The sequence below is a fragment of the Aedes aegypti genome, chromosome 3 (assembly GCF_002204515.2).
Source record: "Aedes aegypti strain LVP_AGWG chromosome 3, AaegL5.0 Primary Assembly, whole genome shotgun sequence".
In the NCBI taxonomy this organism is placed as follows: domain Eukaryota; kingdom Metazoa; phylum Arthropoda; class Insecta; order Diptera; family Culicidae; genus Aedes; species Aedes aegypti.
In genome coordinates this window covers 47,663,711-47,686,530 of record NC_035109.1, presented here as the reverse complement: position 1 = coordinate 47,686,530, position 22,820 = coordinate 47,663,711, and the positions used below count along the sequence as shown (strand labels likewise).

Sequence of the window (22,820 nt, the reverse complement as noted above, 5' to 3'; positions counted from 1 at the left end):
ATATACGTCAAAATAGTAGAACATGATTTAGAAAATCGTTCATATCTAGTTTCTGTAGCCTATCTTACGCAATTTTTCCTCAGCTTTCTGAAGGTGATCTCAGAATTCAAAACTAGCGGTGCGCTAATGGTAAAAAAACGATTTTTCTAACAAAATTCAAATAGACGCCAAATTTTTTTCAAGTTTAAATGAAAGCTATGTCCTGTTTCTATACGGTGCCACTAAGTTTGCTATGTGTTCAAAGCCAAATATGAGACATATCACGTGAGAAAATACCCAAATTTTTTCAAAAAAATTGGCTTTTTCGCAAACAGTTCAGCTTGCTGGCGTACGAGTGGTGCACGAATTTGAGAAAACAGAAAGAACCACCCTTAGGGCAAGTGTACCATTAGTGGTGCACCTAAGGGAAAACTACTAAAACACGGTGTTAAGATCATGAAATATATGATTTTAACGTATCATTCGATAGATCTCAAATCCTTCTATCATTCAAATGTATAAAAATCACGATTCATTTGAAATTTCCCTGCAAAAAGCCTTGCACCAATAATAGGAACACTGTTCCTTTAGTGGAGGTATATTTTAAGGATAGTTCCTTTAGTGGCGCAAACCATTTATTTCTTATGGGACCCTCCACTATGGGTACTGATGCACCACTATAGGTACAAAGGAGCAAAAAAATTAAGCAAAATAATTGTTTTAAATAGTTTTACGGTTAAATTTCATGAATATTATTCGATTACCGTAAAATGGGGTGAAGTTGATCACTTTTAAGCGATTCTGTTCTATAATTCCTAGTAGGATGCATGAATTCTCATCCAAATATTTTTAAAACCTGTACTGGTTGAATGTTTATCGAATTATACAAACGAAATTTTTACGAATTGTTATCATAATAACAAAAACATATTTTAGAAATCAAAAAATGGAATTTTTGATTCCGGGGTGAAGTTGATCAATCACTGTGACAGGTTTCCTAAAATAAAGAGATATACTATTTACTAAATTTGGGATCACTGATTCCGAATCAAGTCACAAAAATCTTACAACTTGTTGATAAATCGGTCAATTTTAGATTTGAATCTTGTGAAATTCAGAATACACCAAAGAAAACGCCTAAAGGTATGCAATTTCCTTTGAAATTAGCAACTCGCTCACAAAAAGAACATTTTTATCTCTGAAAATGATTTTTTATCCTCAATGCAATTATAAAACTAGGTTCACAGAACATATATGGAATGTACGAAACAGTTTATTTAAATGGTGTCTTTATATAGCCTTGGCAATAGTCGAATGTTTGGGGTAGAACCCTTTAACAGTTCATCGAACATTTCCTTAAAAATCTGTTTTCCATGGTAAAACTGTCTTCAACGACGAACCGAATTTAGAAACATCAAGAGCAGTTATCAGGTAATACGATATGACATAACTCGTGATAATTGAAAACGGATAATAGCTCTCCTGACCGTTCATAAATGTGGGTACGGGAATGATCAACTACACCCCGAATTACGGTACTTGTACCATTTTCGCATCGTACATAATACAAAAATATCACATAATCATTTATTAGCGCGAAACATGCTAAAACACACTACACACTTAATTTATTTCGCCGAGGCCGGCAAAAATAATTGCCGAGAACCCAACAGCTGAGATTTCGGCAACAATCTCGGTAAAAGTTCGAGGTGCCGATTGTGCCGTAAAAAGCTAAATCAACCTAGCTGTCAAAATTTAACGAAAAGATCGGTAATCCATTGCCGAAAATCTCGGCACACTATTACCGAAATCCGGCAAATGATTATTTTTTCTTGATCGGAAGAAGAATAAGAAGAAACACTACACATAAATTTAAATAATATGAACAAATTTATTTGAAGTTAATGTATTATTGTATCACAAATATATGAGCCATCACCACATTTCACTTTTCGCTCACTTTGGGGAATGTTGCGCTTTTCCGTTTGAAGCAAATATTTAATAGCCGCACGACCATTTTCGCTGCAGTTCCACTTCGAGGGTGAGACGCTCCAATGAATATTCCTAAAAATGTAATAAAAAAGGCTCTTTAACTATTGCTGACTTAACGATTAATTTACAGGCACAATTATGAAATATATTTTGTGAATACTTACATACAGGCGCTCTCCATTCGCTGTTTACAAGAAAGTTTCAAAACATTCCGAACACATGTTGGCTTCTGTAGCTCTGGTTTTAAGATTTTGACAGATTCGCTTTGCCGAAATTCAGTAAAAATATTTGTTTGCTGATTGTTGTGGCAAAATAGATTACCGAGTCTCAGTAATTAATGTAAACTATCGATTTTCGTCAATTTTCATCTGTCAAAATTGAACGATATATCAGTAAAAATATGTTTTACCGACAGATTTCGTCAATTAAGTTTACCGAAATGAAATTCTAAGATTAAGTGTGTACCTCCACTAAGGGAGCGTTTGCCCTAAGTTTTATCGAAAACTAGCGATCAGTGACATAAAATTGGAATTCTAACGATCTGCAAACAGATTCCCTGAGAAGGTAACTCAGGGAATGCGGGGATGACGCACCAACGACGACCCGCTAAAAACAGCCTATGCACTGTGCTTGAGCAATTCTTTTGGAATTTCTCAAGTGGTGAACAGTGCATCGACATGACCCTTGGACTCAGACCATTATCTCCCCGGAACCACCTTACGGTATTTCTTCGTGGAGGGTGTTGTGCATATAGCACAACACGTGTAGCAGAAGTAGCCTGGGCAAACTGCTTCTCCTAGTCGACTTAAACAATATTACAAGAGATCAGCCTCGGCAGGGCTAATCCTCTGCAGCCAACTCTTGGTAGGCGCGCCATAGGCGCTACAATTCTAACATAATGTGAGTGACAGCCGTAGTTACTGCATTCCAACACTCGGCATCCGCACACATTCTCTCTATTATATTGTCGGGAGACGTGTCCCTTACGCAAGTAGTGAGCATGCGACTACTTCTCACAACAATGAAACGGGGGCAATCGAATACGACATGCTCCGCTGTTTCCTCCACACCAGCACAATTGGGGCACGCAGGAGATTCTGAGTGCCCGAACCTATGCAGGTACTGTCTATAGCAACCATGTCCTGACAGAAACTGCGTCAGGTGGAAGTTCACTTCCCCATGGTTTCTACTATACCAATCTGACACATTTGGTATTAGCCGATGGGTCCATCTACCCTTAGTGGAGTTATCCCATTCCTGCTGCCAGCTTCTGAGCGTTTCCTCTTTACACGCGTCGCGGACTCCTCTGGTACCCCTTTGGTTGAAGCATTGAACATCTTCCTTGATGATGAGCCCGATGGACGTCATCCCGGCTATGATGCACATGGCCTCTTTAGATGCCGTCCGGTATGCACTTGCTACTCTTAAGCACATTATGTCTGCCCACGATCGTCAGCTTGGTCTTGCTGAATAGCTGCGCGTTTACCGCTACGGCTATCTGGGCCCCATGAAATGCCCAGTCTATGAATGGAGAGTTGCGCAAAGAGAATTGGCAACAAGTTCCCCAATCATAAATCATTTATTTATTCTGGCCACCTACTTTACTGTGTGCGCTTTCCAGTGACTTCACTCAAATGCACTCGCAATTCGAATGTTTGTTTACAAAGTCGCAAAGAGTTAAATTGAAATTGATCTCTGGTTCTGTAATTATAAAGTAATCCCAATGAAGTGTTTAGGAGAGAATTACAATAACACAAACAGCATGAACTCAAAAACTTGATCCTTTTCGGTTTCTGCGCGAAGAACAGGCTGCCTGTTTTGGTAGCAAAGCCAACCCAGGGAGCCAACCCTTCTCCATGCTTACTGACTTTAAAAAAAATGGCTTGCTCAATTTTCAACACCTAATTAAATTTCAATCTTGTCGCTCTTTTGCGACGCCTATCCACGTATTCATTTCAATCATTTGTAAAAATCTTCTATAGACTCCCTTTACATTTGAGTCGCATGACTGCTATAGCCATAAATCAAGAATAATGTTAGTTCGTTACGAAAACGTGAAAATTCGGATGCTATAACAGTATCAAATTATTCATACGTCCCATAAAATGTGGTATTCGGCAAAGTTGCAGCTAGGAAGTTTTCCAAGACTTCACATGAGAAGAGTGTTCACTTTTCCATAGATTATTATGACGAGCAGTTGGAGGACTGAACACAAAAGGTTTGTCTATTGCATAGTAATTTCCATATAAACCTAAAATGGCGTGTGCGCGACCAACATTTATTTCAAATCACCTTGAGTTTTGAGGGAATGGTTTTCAACATAATTGACACCGTTTAAGCATAGGGGAGTAGAAACTTCAAAATTTGCATCAGTCTACAGTCGAATTTCGTTCGTTGCACTGCGTTTAATTGCACTTCGTTTTAATTGGGCTCCCGTTAAGTGGGCTATGGCCCACCTAAAACGAAGGCAAGCGTCACTTTCTGACATAAACCGCAATTTTGTTGAAATAAACGACTACAAAACAAGGCTATTCCTTCCATACCGCAGGCTACCGACTGATATTGCTACCACGTCAGCACCTCTCTTTTATTTCATGTCAGGGTAAAGATATCTACAATTAATTCACTTAAAATACTACCTCTGCAATTCTTACCCATCGACATCTCCACTACAGGGTGTGTGATGTACCTGCTCTCCAACACTCCTCCTCATCACACAACCTTCAAACCGCCATCTGCCAGCCTCTCTTGTCCACTAAGCTCCTCCTGGCACTGAGCTCCAGCTACCGAACTCCTCCTAGTCGAGCTTCTCCTGGCCAGCTGCACCATCGTCCGCTTGGTCAACTGCGCCATCCTACGAGCTCCTCCTGACTCTCGAGCTCCTCTAGCTCTTCCAAGCTCGTCGTCCGATCAGCCAGCATCCGCACCTTCTGCCTCGTCCTCGGCATCTTGGCCTCCAACTCTTGGGCACCTCGTCCAAGCCACCTCCCGTCCAAGCCACCTCCCGTCCAGACTCCACCTTCCGTCCAGGCTCTACCTACTCACTGACATTCTGCCTCCTCGTCTAGGCCATGTCTCCTCGTCCAGGTGCTTCCTCGTGGTCCCTCATTGAAGCCGCCTGAGCGTACTCCAGGCGTTCCTGGGCCCATAACCTGTTGAAATAAACGACTACAAAACAAGGCTATTCCTTCCATACCGCAGGCTACCGACTGATATTGCTACTACGTCAGCACCTCTCTTTTATTTATTAAAATACTACCTCTGCAATTCTTACCCATCGACATCTCCACTACAGGGTGTGTGATGTACCTGCTCTCCAACAAATTTGTGATTGTTGGTAGCCCTGGATTTCTATTGTAATCGGTTTTTGACAGCTCAAAACTTAGCCCGATTAGTGAAAGTCTTTCACTAAGTGGGCCACGGGTTTAGTGCAACGAACGAAAGTTGACTATATTAGGCATGCTAATTACCATACCCAGGTAACCAGTAAGCCGTATATTGGGCCAAAATGTTGATTTACGGCTGATATAATGCCAATAAGCCGTTAAATAGCACTATATTAGCCGTATATGGCTGAAAGGGCCCGATATACGGCTTATGGTTACCTGGGTAACTGGTACACTTTGTTTGGTTCTCAACTGGCCTTACGACTTGCGGTAGATCACATCGAAAGTTTTATAATTAGACAAAGAATTTATCGATTGAATTCTGCATTTATTTATTTTCCATTGTCTTTCTCACTTGCTAATTCTTTACAAATACAGAGACTCAACTTGATTTCAATCCATTTTGCCAATGGTGTGGGAATAGTAATGCAATTTATGTTAATGAATCAATATTACAATACGCCATCTAATTCCGGTGCCATAGTATCGAATCTCGGAGCACGTCGACGCCGGGAGCCTCGGATGCGCTGGCGCATAAGTTGAGCTTCCGTCTTCTGCCGTTTGGGCATCGTCTCATCTGCATTAGCAGTTTCCAATGGAATAGGTTTCTTCTTGTATGGTAACTTTGCCTAGAATGAAAAAGTTTCTCGTTAGTTTTTCAAAGAACAAAAAGCTCGTTGAACAACTTACTGAAGTAGCAATCCTCGAATTGATTTTGGATTGGACAGCTCTCAGCTGTTCTTCCAGCTGCCTAGCCTCATTTAGAAGCTGTCGTCTAGACCGAGGTTGCGACGCCCCATTTCCGTGGTTGTAGTCATCGTATCGGCGTTTTTGCGGAATAACCTCCTAGAAGCAAAAGCATTATAAGCATAAGCACACATTCGATAGCAAACAGTTTATCCCCTTAAGGTGAGGGGTTTGGAATCCAACTTCAATAGGTATTGTGCTGAAACTTAGAAGACACAAATATCACGAGCGAAGCAACAAACATTATTATTCCTTTCTGTTTATTTCAACGTTATGTACTGATAGAAAGGTTAAAATAAGAAAATCGGGTTTATTGCGTAACTATTCGCGTGGTTCAAAACATCGGGTTTGCTCATCACCACTTATTCGATTGTTGAACAAATTCTAAGGGTTCTCCCAATTTGAGCTCATTCGCATGAAAACTAAGACTGCACAAGCTCTTCAAAGTTTGTATGGAAATTACTATTGAAATGGGGACGGACCTGGTGTAGTGGTCCTGGGGTCGAATCCCATCCACGAGATAGTCACTAAAAAAATAGTGACGACTTCCTTCGAAAGAGAAGTAAAGCCGTTGGTCCCGAGATGAACTAGCCTAGGGCTAAACAACTTGTTATTAAGAAAATCCCTGACGAAACTAGTGTAAAAAATTGTCGGAATAATTGCTGTAGCATTTGTAGAGTAAAGTGGACTAATTGAAGAATCCAAGAAAATTGTACTTGGAAAATTACTCGAAATTGTTTGGAAGAACTGCGGAAGAAGTTCGTGGATGAAATGTTTGAGAAATTTCTAAATAATAAAAATCTTCAAATAAAGCTTCTTAATGAACATAAGGATGAATCATTGGTCGTATTTGTTGAGTTCTTCAATAAAGAAGAGTTCTTAATAGGTTTCCTTCAATTCTTTAGATAAACCGTAGATGAATTTACGAAGAAATATTAAAATGGCAATAGAAATAACTGAAAAAATCGACGTAGGAACTCCTTGAAGAATTATTGGAAAAGCCTATCAAAATTTTTATCAAAACTTATAACGGGCCAGCCTGTCGAGCTTACTTTTTAATTGGGTAGCTTATGCGCCACTCCGAAAGGAGACCACCCAACAGAGATTACGTTGCCCGGCTTGAGACCTTCTTGGGGAAGGGTCACTTCATTAGTGGGTAAGCTGACTGGCTGACTCAAATAGTCCGTCGTACTTCACGTTTCCGAGCGGACACAGCAACTTCAGAAAAGTTCACCAATAAATTCCTCCAATAAACGGCCGAGGACAAGTTTCGAAGGCGGGGTTTTTCCTCACAGGTCCAGTCCAAAACGTTCACCCGTCCCACTCCGCAGAAAACTAAAGAACAGTCCCAAAATAACATAAAGTCAGTTTCGGGCTGACCACCCAGTAAATAACCCAAAATTACTACAAAAAACTACATACGGACGCGAAGCAACATAGAAACCTTAAAAGACGCTAACTAAATACATTCAAAATACATAGAGCTTTTTCCTCCGTGCATGGAGCAAACTAAATTTTATTGGGGGAACAAAAATACATGGATTGCTCCAAAACTAGTTATACATGCTTTATTTCCACTATCGCTCTCTACATTGCCTAGGCCTAGTCTACTCTCTTTCCCATTAACTTCCCTCTAGCTATTTCTGTGTGTGCGGATCAACTTCTCCTGCGGCGCGCACTCGATGCGCGAGATCTTCTGCTGCTACGCTCTTCTTTCGCTCCAACTCCGACACTCGCTCCGGGGAGCTCACACCATCACTTCTCACTCTCGGGTGAGTTCTATGCTAGAGCCGTCGAATTATGGGCTATGACGGACTAGCAAAAATAATGTTGTTGTGCCTCTATTGGATCACATGGCCATGGACGACACTAACAAACATGCATGCAATAGTACTCACGGTTACCTAGGGTTTTGATGTGGGTGGGGAGACGCTTACGATGACTGGGGCAGATTAGCGCACTACCTCCAGCCTGGTACTCTCGCCGGGATGGCGATCGAACGGGCGATGCGGTTGGTGGTGTCTCCCTCACCGGTGCGCGGGCTTACGCGTAAGCGCGGTACAAACGCTCGATCCTGCAGTGGCGCGCACACAAGTTGAGGCGCCGTCGGCAATTTGCTCCGGTGGCGTGCTGGCTTGTTTGGTGCTACGATGCTCGCTGCAGGGGGGTTGGTCTCCTCTCGACTCTTGCTGGTTGAACGATATAGTAGGCTTGCCTGCCAAAGGCGCGAAATTGGCGATCGCGTCCTTCTCCGGCCACGTGTACCCCGGGAAGCTTTGAAGCCGCTGCGTGGGGTCAAAAACGGTCGCAAAAACTGATCGCAGTGTGACGGCTTCGCCTATGCTGCCACGACCTATTCCGGATAGAATTTTCATGCGCACACGTGGGGAAGGAATTAAAATATTGTTTCACCTTTCACAATGAACGTCTATTACCTTCTTGAAACAATATCAACGCACACACTTCACGATCTGGTAAGTAATGATCGCCCTGCACTACTTTACTACAACTATGCTTACTAGAGGGATATGGAAGAACATAAATTAGCTAAATATCTTAAGTTTCCTATGTCATTTTCACCTTTACAATCACACTGCGGCACGGTAACAAAAATTAGACCGTTCTTGCCTCTTCCACGAAACGGAACAAAGTGAACGATTCGAGGCTGAAGTAATCCTCAGATGCCGCAGTTTTTCAACATTGTCCCCAACTTCGCGAAATTCAACGAAGTTAAATTTTGCGAAACCGAGCATCAAAGGAATTTATCTGCAATATTTCCCGAAGTCGTGCATCTCATTCCAACTGACTATTCAAACCATCTAGTCAGCTTGCTCGCTAAGCTTCGTGACAAGCGTGGAATGCCGAACAAGGAAAAGGTCAACGCATCCTGAATAGCATAGGCATATGGGTCAGTGCCCGCAACCCAAGCGGATTTTGGGTGGCGTCATGACGCTCAACAGGCTTGCAAAACCATGCGCTTTCCTGGTAGCTGACCATAGGGAACTCAAGACACTCGTTTTAGGCGTGAGTAACTATGTCGTATATTCTCTATGAGAGCAATTGGCGGTGATTGCATTGGAGATTAAATTTATAAAAACGAATGGACATGCAAAGTTTAATAAATTAACAAATAACAAAATAACATGTAATATTTACAGTCTTAAATTTAACAAAGAATTTTTAATAAATAATAAAGCGTACTTGCTACAAACTCTGAAATATAACCCTCGAGGTTAGTCTTAGAAGAACTCCTGTAGGAACCTTAAGGAAATATCAGGAAAATGGAATTGATGGAAAAATCCAGGAAAAGCATCTAGGAATCAGAATTCATTGCAAGGAGAGAAAAAAAAGCAACTTTATAGACCATTTTGATTAAAAAGAGACGTTAGAGACCTTCCATTAAAACGAGATTCCTCCAAGTGCATCTTTCAAAAGATAACCAGCCACACCCGCTTGGGATGATGAATGCACTCAGTTGTATCGAGAAAAATCTAATGCCTTGAAATCTTTGTATAGATGTATAGAAGCTCCAAAGAAAGCTGGAAAATCTAATCAAAGCGAAGAAGCGTAGTTATTGGCGGCGTTTCATTGATGGCCTTTCGCGAGAAACTTCAATTTCGACGCTTAGGAGAGTGGCTCGCAACATGCGAAACCGCTCATCTTCAAATGAGAGTGATGAATACTCCAACCATTGGATATTAAACTTCGCAGAAAAGGTCTGCCCAGACTCAGTTCCAGCTCATCCGCCTTTTAAGGAAACTCCAAGAGACGATTCTTTGGACAGACCATTCTCTATGCTGGAATTTTCCATGACTCTTTTTTCATCAAACAGCTTCTCTCCGGGGCGCGTTATGATTAAGTTCAATGTTCTTAAAAATCTCCCAGATATCGCTAAAAGACGGTTGCTTGATCTTCCACCTGAATGGAGACATGTCAAAGTAATAACTATTCAAAAGCCCGGGAAACCAGCGTTTGATCACAATTCATACCGCCCGATCGCTATGTTATCATGTTTAAGGACATTGTTAGAAAAAAAAAAATGAACCTATCCCGACTCGATCACTGGGTGGAATCAAACAATATGCTTTCCAGTACTTAATTTTGCTTTCGCAAGGGTAAAGGAACAAATGATTGTCTAACGTTGCTTTCATCAGATATCCAACTTGCCTTTTGATTCAGTTTCGATAGAAATATTGTCAGAAACCCTGCACAATAGTGGACTACCTGGAATATTGAATAATTTGCAGAACAATTTGTGTCTAAGTCCCTTGCTTTATAACTTTTATGTAAAAGATATTGCCAACTGTTTAGAAGAACCATTCACGCTTAGAAAACTTGCAGATCTCGCATAACTTGTGATCTCACCCTAAAAGCCATTGGTAACCTAGTGTGTAGCTTGTTGTTGCCGAGCAAACGAATTAATCTACCCGTTATTGAACAATGCTACGATGAAGAGAAGATCCTCATCTATCTTCCAGTGGTGATAATTTTCATCCTGGTTCACTCATTTGCTTAGAAACAAGGAGCTACACACTCGGTTACCAATGGCTTTTAGGGCGAGATCACAAGTTATGCGAGATATGATGCTGTAGTTTCTTTGAAGGGCCCATGAGCGGGAATCTTGCAAAGATCATTGCAAAATTCCTTTGATAATCTGTCCACTTGGGCTAGGAATTTAGGTATTGAGTTTGCGCCGCAAAAAACTCAACTAGTTGAATTTTCTAGAAAGCGGAATCCAGCCCAATTAAAGTTTAATCTTTTGGGAACAGACATCAACCAGTCTTTTACTTCAAAATACCTTGGGGTCTGATTTGATTCAAAAGACACTATATTAGGTATTTAATGGAAAAATGCCCACATAGGATCAATTTTCTACGAACAATTGGGGTGCTTGGTGGGGTGCTCACCCGCAAGACCTCATAAAAGTTTATAAAACAACCATTCTCTCTTTTCTAGAGTTTGGCTCTTTCTGTTTTCTCTCAGCACCAAACTGCCACCTGATTAAATTATAACAAATCCAATAGGGAAGATTCAAATATTACGTAACGCAAAATTTTGTGAGACCACAATCTCGCCGTGCTGGACGGGTTTGATATTATCGCACGTATCTTTCCTCCGAAAAATCGGTTTGAGCGATATGCTCGTAGTGACTGAAACTCATTTTCGTACGGAACACTGTTTCGATATCAAGTTAGCATAGCATAGCATAGACTGACTGTACATGTCAATGGTTGCTACTCCTATGATGATCGGACCTGGTAAGAATTGCACTACGATCCAAATGAATAAGGGATGGGAGTTTCCGCTTATTCTCGAAGTACAATTTTAGCAGATCTAATATTATTAATCAATAACGACGCCGGCCAAATCCTTATAGTCAGTTGGGATGGGGAAGGAATGTTAGGGTGTAATGATTGTTGCTTCTAGAGACCGAGAATACCTCTGCATCTCCACAATCACCACGGGAAGGGTGTTTATTAGTGAGGGAGGAATAGATCTGGCAGTCACCATTGGTCAGTGATGCGATCCATGGATAAGGAGGAAAAATACGACTTAAACTTAAAGCTAGTTTTGCATTTTGTCTCGAGAAGTTTTTGGTAGAAGATTGAAAAAATATGCCAACATCCAATATGTCGAACCATTCAAAAGATGTTTTTAGTAATGGCGAAGAGAGTAAACTATATGTATATATTTTAAATAATATGAAACAGGAATGATGTCGACACTTGTAGTGACGAACCATGCATAGTTTGTTTGAAAATTACAGAAGAGTAACGCTGTATATTTTTGTCTCGAGATGAAAAGTTTATGGTAGGAGTTTTAAAATAAACTTCAACATCCATAATGTCAAAACATTCGAAAAATGTTTTTAGTAATGTTAAAGAGAGAAAATATATGTATATATAAATTATATAAAACAGGCATAACGCCGACACTTGTAGTGACGAACCATACAAAGTTTGTTTGAATATTACATAAAATTAACGCTGTCATGAAAAAAAGTGTCATTATAAGCATGAAACGAGCTCACCAGTTGGTAATCCATCCTCGGCTGAACACGGATATATTTTCGCACTCACACAACGCGAACCGTAAAACTACTCGGCGTCCCGAAAACGAATCGTCTTGCATGGGCTTTTGGAAGCACTGCCCAGCAAACGCGCGAAACGAAAAACAAAAACAGACTTCAGGCGTCCCGAAAACGAACCGTCTTACTTTGACTTTCCGAAGCACTGCCGGAACACTGTTTCGATATCAATTTGGTATAAAACTATTAAATGATCTATGGACTTCAAATTACTTTATCAATAACGGAGGTCATAGAGGTCATCTTCTTCTTCTTTCTGGCGTTACATCCCAACTGGAATAAAGCCTGCTTCTCAGATTAGTGTTCTTACGAGCACTTCCACAGTTATTAACTGAGAGCTTTCTTTGCCAAATGACCATTTTTGCATGTGTATATCGTGTGGCAGTTACGAAGATATTCTATGCCCTGGGAATCGAGAAAATTTCCTTTACGAAAAGATCCTCGACCTCGAACCCACGACCCTCAGCATGGTCATGCTGAATAGCTGCGCGTTTACCGCTACGGCTATCTGGGCCCCAGATAGAGGTCATCTATTGTTCGGCAAACATAAACTGTATTCATTAGCTTAAATCTTTGGAATAATGAAAAAGTATTGAACTTGTGTCTAAAATTGACCCAATTCCATATGCGTACACCTAACAAAAATCAAACATACAACACTCATAACTATAATTTCCAATGGACTAAATCATAGCTCGAGTTCATTGCATTGTTCAGATGTAGTAGAGTACATTTGTACAATTTATAAGCGGACATATTTGAAACTTAAGTAAATTTAAGAAAAAATACCACTTTTTTCAATGTTTTTCTGCTAAAAGTAGCTACGAGTGTATATCGGCATCTTATACTCTAGAATCTTGATAAATATATCATTTATAACTAATCCAAAACCCAAAGTTCTAGTTAATTTCATTCAGTTTGGCTCTTAAATGCATATACATATTCCATAGTAAATGGTCCTATCAAAATATTGCGTAATTTTGAAATGATGAAAACAACAGAATATGGTCTAGTAAAAAGTATATAAACGCTCTCCGCTTATGTTAGTTATTTTGTGATTTTATTTTTAAACCAATAAACTATGAAATAGGGTCCTATTTTGAGTAGAATCTGAATATGAATTTAAAGATAATTGAATATTGAGATAACATCAATTATGTGGAGGTATGTACAGCGTAGTGTAGGGTAGTTTTTTGTAAAATAAAGTTCGTAATTCAAATTCTTTTTACAGAAAAGTTCAAAATTAACCTTAAGCTGATGTTTAGAACGAAAATATTGTTTACATTTATTAAAAATAATAGGGAAAATGTACCAGTTATGGCCATAGTGGTTCCCTATTTGGCCATATGCAAAATTTGGAGAAATTTTACATTTTTAATCTTTTTGAATGTTTTAACATCAAGATATATTCTGTATTTTACTACTAAAACACAAAAAAACTTTTCAAAATGTGAAGGCATTCAAGATATCACGTGTGGCGAAATAGGGAACCACTATGGCCATAACTGGTACACCTACCCTATTTTAGAATAGGTTTAGAGTGATAACATAAACATTTTCTAAATTCAAAAGGGATCGCCGTAACCGATAATTTCACTCCCTGGGTTTTACCGCTACAGAGCCGATTCTGGGAGCTCTCGCTAAGAACTTATGTGTGGAGTCAACAACACACTCGTTATCGAAGAAATGCTAAAACCAGAGCGTTAATGATTAATCATAAATTCAATCATGATTAATGATTAATGCTTATGATTAATCAAAAATGTTAATCATTAATCACAAAAAATCAATTATTAATCATTAATCATTAATCATAATCATTGCAATATTATGTTTTAATCATTAATCATAATCATAAAGATCGCTAATTTTATTCAGTAATCATAATCTTAATCATAAGTCAAACATTTAATCAATCATTAATCAATCATTGAACAACATTTTACAAATTTTACAAATTTTACAACATTGCCTTCTAATGTATAAATAAATTTTGCATTTCTTATATCTTGTGACACAAACAATGAAAGTTTATGCTCAAGGAACGTCCAAATCCAACCAAGTACAGCATGGCTTTGCTTTGTATCCGAAGACGTTATCACAAGATTTAAAAAGACCCTTAAATATATCCTCCACGTAAGACGGTGCATTTCTTAGTTGTATATGATCCGAATCCGAAGACGTGGTTGAAAGCTTGTGAGTGGTACCATTCTACATGAAGAATTGCTGTTTATAGAGGCAGATCATAAAATTTCGACCTAGCACTAGTTTTTTGGCCGTTCATAAGATTGTTGTATACTTTGTATGAATACCCGAAAATTGGCACAACATTGTGGCATTTCTGTCAATAGCTCCTCGCTATTTTTGTTCACGTTTGATGTTTGCAATCTAACATCGCCTGCAGAAATCCACTGAATGTAGCAGAGCGTTAAGTTGATCTTGATTAAACATTCGATGATTATAAACGATAAACCATGCTTAAAGTTTTTCAATTTGAATTGTTCTCTTCAATAATGAGTAAAGCCATTCATTTTCATGTTTATGACTCATTCGTTGCATACGTCAAGGCGTGTAAGTAGCATCAATTCATTACGTAGCGCTAAAAATTGAGTTTTTTTTTAACCCTGGGGGAAAGCCCTCCCCTCTTTGTAATGCTTTTCGTATAAACATTTTCAAAATTTTGTTTGAGTCGCACCGTATGAGCTTACTCTTTCCCCTTTCGAGCATTAGTGATTTGTGGACGGAGCCTTATATATTCCTATAGGAAGATTATTTAATTATTATTTTTATTAATAATCATTGATTATTGGTTAATCATTCAAAAGCTAATGATTAAATGCCCAAGAGTATGCTCTAAACGCCTTGAAGTATGCAACAAACAAGTTATATACATAATGATGAATTTTTCCCTTGATTAGCAATAAATCTGATATAAAATCTTTTGAACTTCGTTACAGCAAATTTTTAATCGCAAACCGTTTTTACTGAAATTTAGATTCAAATCAAGGAAGGGCAGAAATTTCTTTAAATATTGTTTAAAAAATATGTTTCCAGTTTTTCATAAAGATCTCGTTAGGAAATTCCTAGCGAATGTTCAAACTGATTTCGCCCAATATATATCCAAGAATTGGGATGTTGATCGATGAAATATTTGCAGTGTTTTGTAACCTATTCGAAAGATCACATTTTCTGAGTATATCAAGTATATCAAAAAGATTTCAATCAGTAGACTCAAAGACATTTCAATTTAAACAATGATAGCTCGCTCGAAATTGAATTTTCCGGGGGTGATTCGTAAGGGATTTCCATACTAATATCGAACCCGTTATTAAAATAGTTTCAGGGTACGGAGAATTTTGAAATTTTAATATATGTAGATTCAGAAAATCCAAAAACCTGGATACTCCTAAACAAGCCAATTCTTCGGAAAAATTTAATATCTAATACTTCAATAATTCACTTGATAATGAATTCAAATGCTTGGTTTGCAAAATTCATAAAGTTTCAGAACTTTCTTTTTGGAGGAACTTTTGGAGTATGAATAAACAACTTATTAAATTTTAACATTTCGCTTTTCAAAAGGAATACTAAAAATCACTAGAAAGGCGAGCAAATACTATTAAACATTTAAATGTTTAATAATAATATATCACAAGATTAGCAGTATATTTGAGTTAACCGGGGTTTGCTCGCCTTACTAATGATATTTTCAACACCAATATGTTGAATACTTTCCCCGGGAAATCGAGAATCCTTAACAACCCGGCATATGTTCAAGTTTATCAATAACGCTTGAAACTTCCGTTTAAAACTTCATAATTTATGAAGTTGGATGTGTTGCAAGCTACGCTTCACAGAGCCAATATATTGACCACTATTTCCAGGATACTGGCTCTTGAAGCAGAGCAATGGACCATTTCCGTGAATTTCATTGGCTTATATGCTTTCTGGGGGTTAGATCTGACGGAAATGGTCTATTGAATCGTAATTTACGAATCGATACCCACAGTTTCAAAGATAAACATAAATCCTGATATTTACGGAATTTTGTTAGAAGACGACTGAAAAACATAATTTTGAAAAACTACCGTAAAACTAAACATTAAATAATCTTCGCATATGGATTAAATGGGAAACAATATGCGAAATTTGCGATGAAATTACACGTCTTCTCGGTGAGAATCGAACTCACGACTCCCTGTTCACCAGATAGGGCGCGTTATCCCTACATCACGAGAGGACTCACGGACGCAGATGTTAACCTGAATTCGATTTCAACTCAGTAATCACACACTACTCGCCAACGACTTGTTGGACGAGATTTGTATAGTGCAAGCTCAGATTTATTTCAATTTCTTTATTTCTTTATTTGGAGCACACAATGGGTCGTGACGTTTTCAATATAAATACTAGAGATGGTCGGGTTTCACATTTTTCAAACCCGAACCGGACCCGTACCCGACTTATTTTATTTCTTCAAACCCGTACCCGACTCGAACCCGAGACAATAATTGAAAGGCAAACCCGTACCCGACCCGAACCCGAAAATATTTCACTGTTTAAACCCGAACCCGACCCGAAACCCGAACATTTTTGGGGTGAAAAACCCGAGCTCGAAAAAATGGTAAATTTATCGTTTCTGATGCATAGAACAGCTTTAAGTTTGCTACTCTGTTCGCAATTCTTACCAAACCCGACTCAACTCGACTTTTTTCAAGCCCGAACCCGACACGTATCCGATAATTTTGTAGCTTTCAAACCCGACCCGAACCCGAACCCGAAAAATTTGAAATTTTCGAACCCGAACCCGACCCGAACCCGTCGGTTTCGGGTTCGGGTCGGGTTTCGGGTTTGAAAACCCGAGACCCGACCATCTCTAATAAATACGATAAATGATAATTTAAAAAAAAAACTATTGTTTTGAAATTGAAAATTTTGATCAAATTTGACATTAGGCATATAAGGGTTAATCATAATCATTAATCATAATCACTAATCATACTGAGTTTAATCAATAAGCATAATCATTAATCATCTAAAATTGTAATTTAATCATTAATCATAATCATTAATCATACTCTGGCTTAAAAATCAATCACAATCATTAATCATGACTTGAAAATTTTTAATCAATAATCATAATCATTAATCATGATAAAAATGAATATAATCATTAATCACTTAATCAATCATTGCGACCCGTTAATCATTAACGCTCTGGCTCAAACCGAATACTCAGTCAAAATTCATGAGAGTTTATCTTTACTACATGTCATCTGACATATGTCTTCCATATTACAACCCTCCAGATGTATGCTTCACCAACGACAGTTTCTCTGTTAAATACGATTTATCCATTCTTGGAATTCTAGATCAATTTTGTTGTATATTATACATACATTGTATAACTATTCCACGCATTTTCAACGCAAAGTACCAAAATGTTGATTCTTACAGGAGATAATTCACTGACGAGTCCCGCATCAATGGATCCACTAGCTTCGGTGTCATGAATGAAAACTCTTGCGCCTTCCGAAAACTTCAGGATCCTAGCACGATTTACGTTGCTGAACTGGTCTCCGTTCCATGAAACCTGTAAAGCATGCATCTTACTTTCTTACAAAAATGTCTGCTCTCTCATTTTTGTAAGAAAGTAAGATGCTATGGTCGAAAGATCATACCTTTGTATGGGTCCCACCACATTGCTTAATTTATGGCAATGAGAAGGCAGACTCTCAAGCAAAGGTGGGCGCTGAGGAAGGTGAGATTTATGATAGAAGATTTTTTTCATTTAGTACGTCAAAGTTCTCTTCACGGTTGGCAAAGCAAATGGCTAAATGACCAAGTGGGACGGTGGTTACATTCGATAGTTCTTAGAGTTTCCTTGCGAGTGTGTTTTTTTTATATAGATTTCTCGCACTTCTAGCAAAAGCTAAAAATATTCACCATCCTCGGCTGTCTTGTGGCGTCGATTGGGATTTGGCTCTGTGGTTTTCATTCGTATTTCTTCTATAACTACTCCGGTTCGCTTGAGTTGTTGTGAAAGAGGAAAAAAAGGGGAAAAAACTCAATCACACCACATATAATCGGCTTTTGGAAATAAGCCTACCGTCAATCATCCAAAACCATAATCTAAACGTAATCTAAATATCTAAATTCCTTGTAGAACTTTGAATGGCCGGCTCACCTACAGAATGAGATGATAGAAAATTGAATCGAACTGTTTTGTCATATCAAAAGTCATCAAAAAGGTGAAATTTTCTAAACGTCCTTGTGCGGGGTGACTTGCAACACTCAATGCTAATTTAGTTTTTTTCCAACAAAATGTTGATATTTTTTATTAGTCACACTTGTGAAGTATTGTTATTCATATATTTAAAGCATTCGAACCAGTACAGAAGCATTTAGAATACATTTTTGTAAGAAAATAATTGAGCTATTTTTGTATGGGGAAAAAAGGCGTTAAATCATCAAGGTCCAATATCTTAACTGAACGATATTTTTAGCGAGTGTCATTAGTTGATTGATGAATTATAACTCTTTTGATTATAAAGTAGACCTAACACAAAAGTTTTTAACTTTTATAAAACTCTAAATTGCTTAGAAATAAAGTGTTGCAAGTCACCCCGCATAGGTACATGTATATAAAAAATATTTTTATTAAAAAGTTGTTGCTACAATTTCGTAAAATAAAGTTCGTCATAGTATCACTTATTAGTTATGGAAACAACATGTAGAGTATTACTTTTGTACAATAAATCTATCTCATGTTTTCAGGTCACGATTTTGAACCTCCATCAAGTATCAGTTTTCAAGACATCTAAAAGAATTATGTTTATTGTATGAACATATTCATAATAACTGCTTTAATCGTGGTCCCTCCTTGAATTGTGCGTCACACGTATTGAAGCACCGATTTAAAACACATTTTCTATTGAAAATTGTGTCTTATAGTGAAATTTAGTTGTAAATTACAATGTGTTGCAAGTCACCCCGCCGTTGCAAGTCACCCCGTTTGACGGTATGTGGATGTGTCCCCCGGATCTACCTCATGGTATTACTTCGGGAGACGGGGGCTTCAAATTTTTAACGCCGTAATACTTTCCAGGCCTGCCCAACGTACGGCCCGCGGGCCGCATCCGGCCCGCCACTTCATTTTGTGCGGCCCGCGAAGAGTTTGAAGACCCTTCACATATCCGGCGCTTTCACTGCTCTGGAAACTTGCTGTTTGGACATTCCAAGGCTGATTATTGAAACTTAAGAATCTTCAGTTTTAAGAAATCTCATTAGGAAGATTCTTTATATTTTTTTTAAATCTTTCTTAATTTGCTTGATTTCTTAAAATAATGGAATCGTTCCATTTTCAAGATCAAATGCAAATTTTGAGAACCCAGATAACTTTCTTTTCTATCAAATGGACAACATTTATATCAAGCAATAAATTTATATCAAGTTCGAATAAATGTTACCAACAAGGCCAAATACAAACTCACTGACTCATGGCTGCATTCTTGCAAATTGCGGAGCATGAATTTTATAGATGAGAAAGGTTGTAACAAATATTAGACAGATTAGAAATAGCTCATAAAATTTAATGCAGGATTCTCAAATAAATTTCACGGACAACTTAGGTAGAATTCTCATAAAAAGTAGAGCAAGATTGTCACAAAATCCAAATAAGATTTTACAGAATGCCTATCACCGAATTTATAATATTATTCTGCGAAAGAATCTTACACAAACTGTAATGAATCATTACATAATTCTGAGAAGAACAGATTTTCAAATAAATTTAGAGTGGGGTTCTGACGGAATTCACAAAATATTACACTAAATTATCGATTATCGAAGTGTAGAACTAGCCCTCGTGTGTTAAAATACACTCTAATAAAGATTTAAAAAAAAAAAAAAAAACTAAATTATCGCAAAATCCGGGACTTCAATCGGTTAAAAATAGAAAACCGAACTGGATTTTCTAACAATGCTAAATGAGATTCTCATTGAATATTACGAAAATTTCTGATAGTAATTTTTATAAAATCTTGGACAATATTCTCACACGGTTCATGGCTAAAAGAATCCTGGTTTGGAATCAGCCGTAGTCATGAGCAGAATTCTCACAGAATCTTCGACTAGATTAGTACAGAAGCAAATATCTATTTCAAAGTCCCAAAAAAATATATATATAACGTTTATTTGATTTTACAAAAATAAAAAAAATGAAATTGGCAAAATTTTGGCCCGCCACTCAATATTGTTTCATAGATTTGGCCCGCGATTCTAAAAGGTTGGGCAGGCCTGCTTTAAGCTCTTGCTTTCTTAGGCTGACTCCCTCTCGCTCTCTTTGGTCCTCCTGTCTCCCCCCGGCGACGGAGGTTGTCCACTAGTTCCGGTGGGGGAAAACTGCCGCACTGTGGGGCCCCGTCTACCGGCGGATATCGCAGGGGAAATTTCACGCACAGTCTTCGTCTCCGGCTTGCGAGCGTGGTGGAAAGCACAAACGCCATGACATGATAATCGAGCTACCACGATATACCTCCCGGATGAGCCATGCCCTTACCATGCCCCATCCCATACTAACTTTGATACAGAAAGAGTGAATAAATTGCAAATAATACAAAACATAAATTCCGGCACCATAAAGCGTTGAACGCGATTGAGCCTCAAATAAACGAACTAGTAAAAATGACATCAAGTCTCTGAAAAGACACCTGCTACTAGCCTTGCATTACTGGTTGTTGTGAAAATTGGAGGTGAACTATTCGCCCTAAATTCCTCTAAGCAAGTTATGATTCATGTTTTAATCTAATTATCAACGTTAAACCATTTCCCATCTTCAAATTTTAAATTTCAAGTTATTTAATTGTATAGCAGTAAGGGGAAGAGATGTAGCTACTAACCTTAGCGTAGTGACGATTGACATTGGCTTGCGAATGAGCACCTCCTCTACTGACATATTTCGTTTCCTTCTTCAACCACGGTGTATTCATTTCCGGAATGACACCATGCATGATGAACTTGAGATACATGTATCTCAACCGGGACCGGAGAAACTTGGGATTCTCGGCAATCTCCTGGGTCAGCAAATCCATGACCTCCTCTTCGATGAAACGCTGCTTGCGGACAGGGGTCGTCACGGGCGTCGCTACTAGACGCGGGTCCTGCATGATCGAAACGTTCCTGTTTGGATGATGATTCAGGTGCACGTAAACGTAGTTCAGGCTTTGCTTGCTGAGGAAAATGACCTGGCCGTATTGTCGCATGTATTCTTCCAGGCTCGTCTCCGTTTCGAGCTTGTCCTCGGCTATCAAGTGTTTGATCTTGAAGAACTTAGACTTGCCATATTTTGCCGCAATCGTTGCCGCACGGCCATCGTATACCTTCAATTTGTGTCCCCAGTACAAATCTCCGTGGCACCAGTTGATGGCTCGATTGGCGTCTTTTTTGTTAATAAAATATACCAACATGTCATACAATCCGACACGTTTCTGATAATTCTCGTAAAATGCATCCTTCAGGCGGAAAACCATGAAAGCCGGCAGACCTTTCGAGGCAAAATACTTGTGCACTGCGAACATGCAATTGTAATCCGATCCTCGCTTGGACATATGGAAATTACCCACGTAAACCGGCCAATAGCCAGCCAAAGGAAAATCCGGCTTGCAGCGGGGATCCAACTCCGTTGGCTGCAGTTGGCTCATGGTATACGTTCTTGGTCCCAGTCTATGCACAGGGCAATCCCATTGCTTCCCGTCGTCATCATCTGACTTCGGTTCTTCCGCTTCGTCCTCCTCCGCCTCATTATCCGTTATATTCGCCTCGTCCAACACGACGAAATCATTCCAATTTTCCGGAGCCGATTCGAACTCTTCGTTGTCTTCCGCGGTTGGCCCTTCGGCCGTTGGTTCTTGGGCTGTTGGCTCTTTAGCTGTTGGTTCTTGAGCTGTTGATTCTTGAGCTGAGGGCTCTTCCTTCGGAGGATCGGTGGTTTTGCCTTCGATACTAGTCGATTCACAACCTTTGGCGGAGGATTGCTCTTCTGTAGTTCCCTCCCCATTGGAAGCGGTCATCGCTGTTTCATTCACCTCTTCGTTTGCTGACATCGTGTGATCTGCAACACTTGTTTCCTAACTTATTCATTTGAATGTGTATTAATAATCATTCATACTTACGGTAGCAACTCCACAGAACACTAGTTTTTCAGTAAATTTAAGTAAATTATATCAATAATTAAAGGTTTTCTGTAAATTTTACGGCTTTTGTAAACCTGTGCTGAAGAAAACGCTGAAAAGCTTTGACAGCCGCCTTGTTTACACGCTCGTCGTGTTACACGGCAAATCTAGTTAAATCGTCTCAGGTTAAATCTTTTTGAGCTAAATTCAATTCGTCGAAATGGCTGCGTACATCCAGGCATTCTGAAAAGGCCTTAACTGGAGTTCGATTTGAATAGGTCGAAAGTAACAAAAGTAGATAAATCGTTTTTTTGTTACCATTATGGGCAGATGCACCTGAAAAGACCTGTCTCGATGCGTGAGAAATTTCTCGCGAGGAATGCTCAGGAAAAAAAAATGTTTTCTTTGATCGCAGTACACGCTAAGATCAGTCTACCCAAATATGGGTAAAGTTTA

The 22,820-nt window shown here is 38.9% G+C and overlaps 1 protein-coding gene across 2 annotated transcripts; it reads right to left on the bottom strand.

Annotated features, from left to right (window-relative positions):
- Positions 1–5,664: 5,664 nt before the first annotated feature.
- Positions 5,665–22,522, bottom strand: LOC5570060. 2 transcript variants are annotated; one of them, XM_021850421.1, is made up of 4 exons: positions 22,365–22,522; positions 21,093–22,311; positions 6,048–6,203; positions 5,665–5,986 (listed from the first exon to the last, which is right to left on the bottom strand). In XM_021850421.1, exons 2-4 carry the CDS (start codon positions 22,293–22,295, stop codon positions 5,810–5,812), a joined length of 1,536 nt encoding a protein of 511 aa, XP_021706113.1. In that variant the 5' UTR covers positions 22,296–22,311; positions 22,365–22,522; the 3' UTR covers positions 5,665–5,809. The 2 variants fall into 2 exon arrangements, with proteins under 2 accessions (XP_021706113.1, XP_001653049.1); XM_001652999.2 differs by having other exon boundaries at positions 21,093–22,303.
- Between the last annotated feature and the right edge of the window lie 298 nt (positions 22,523–22,820).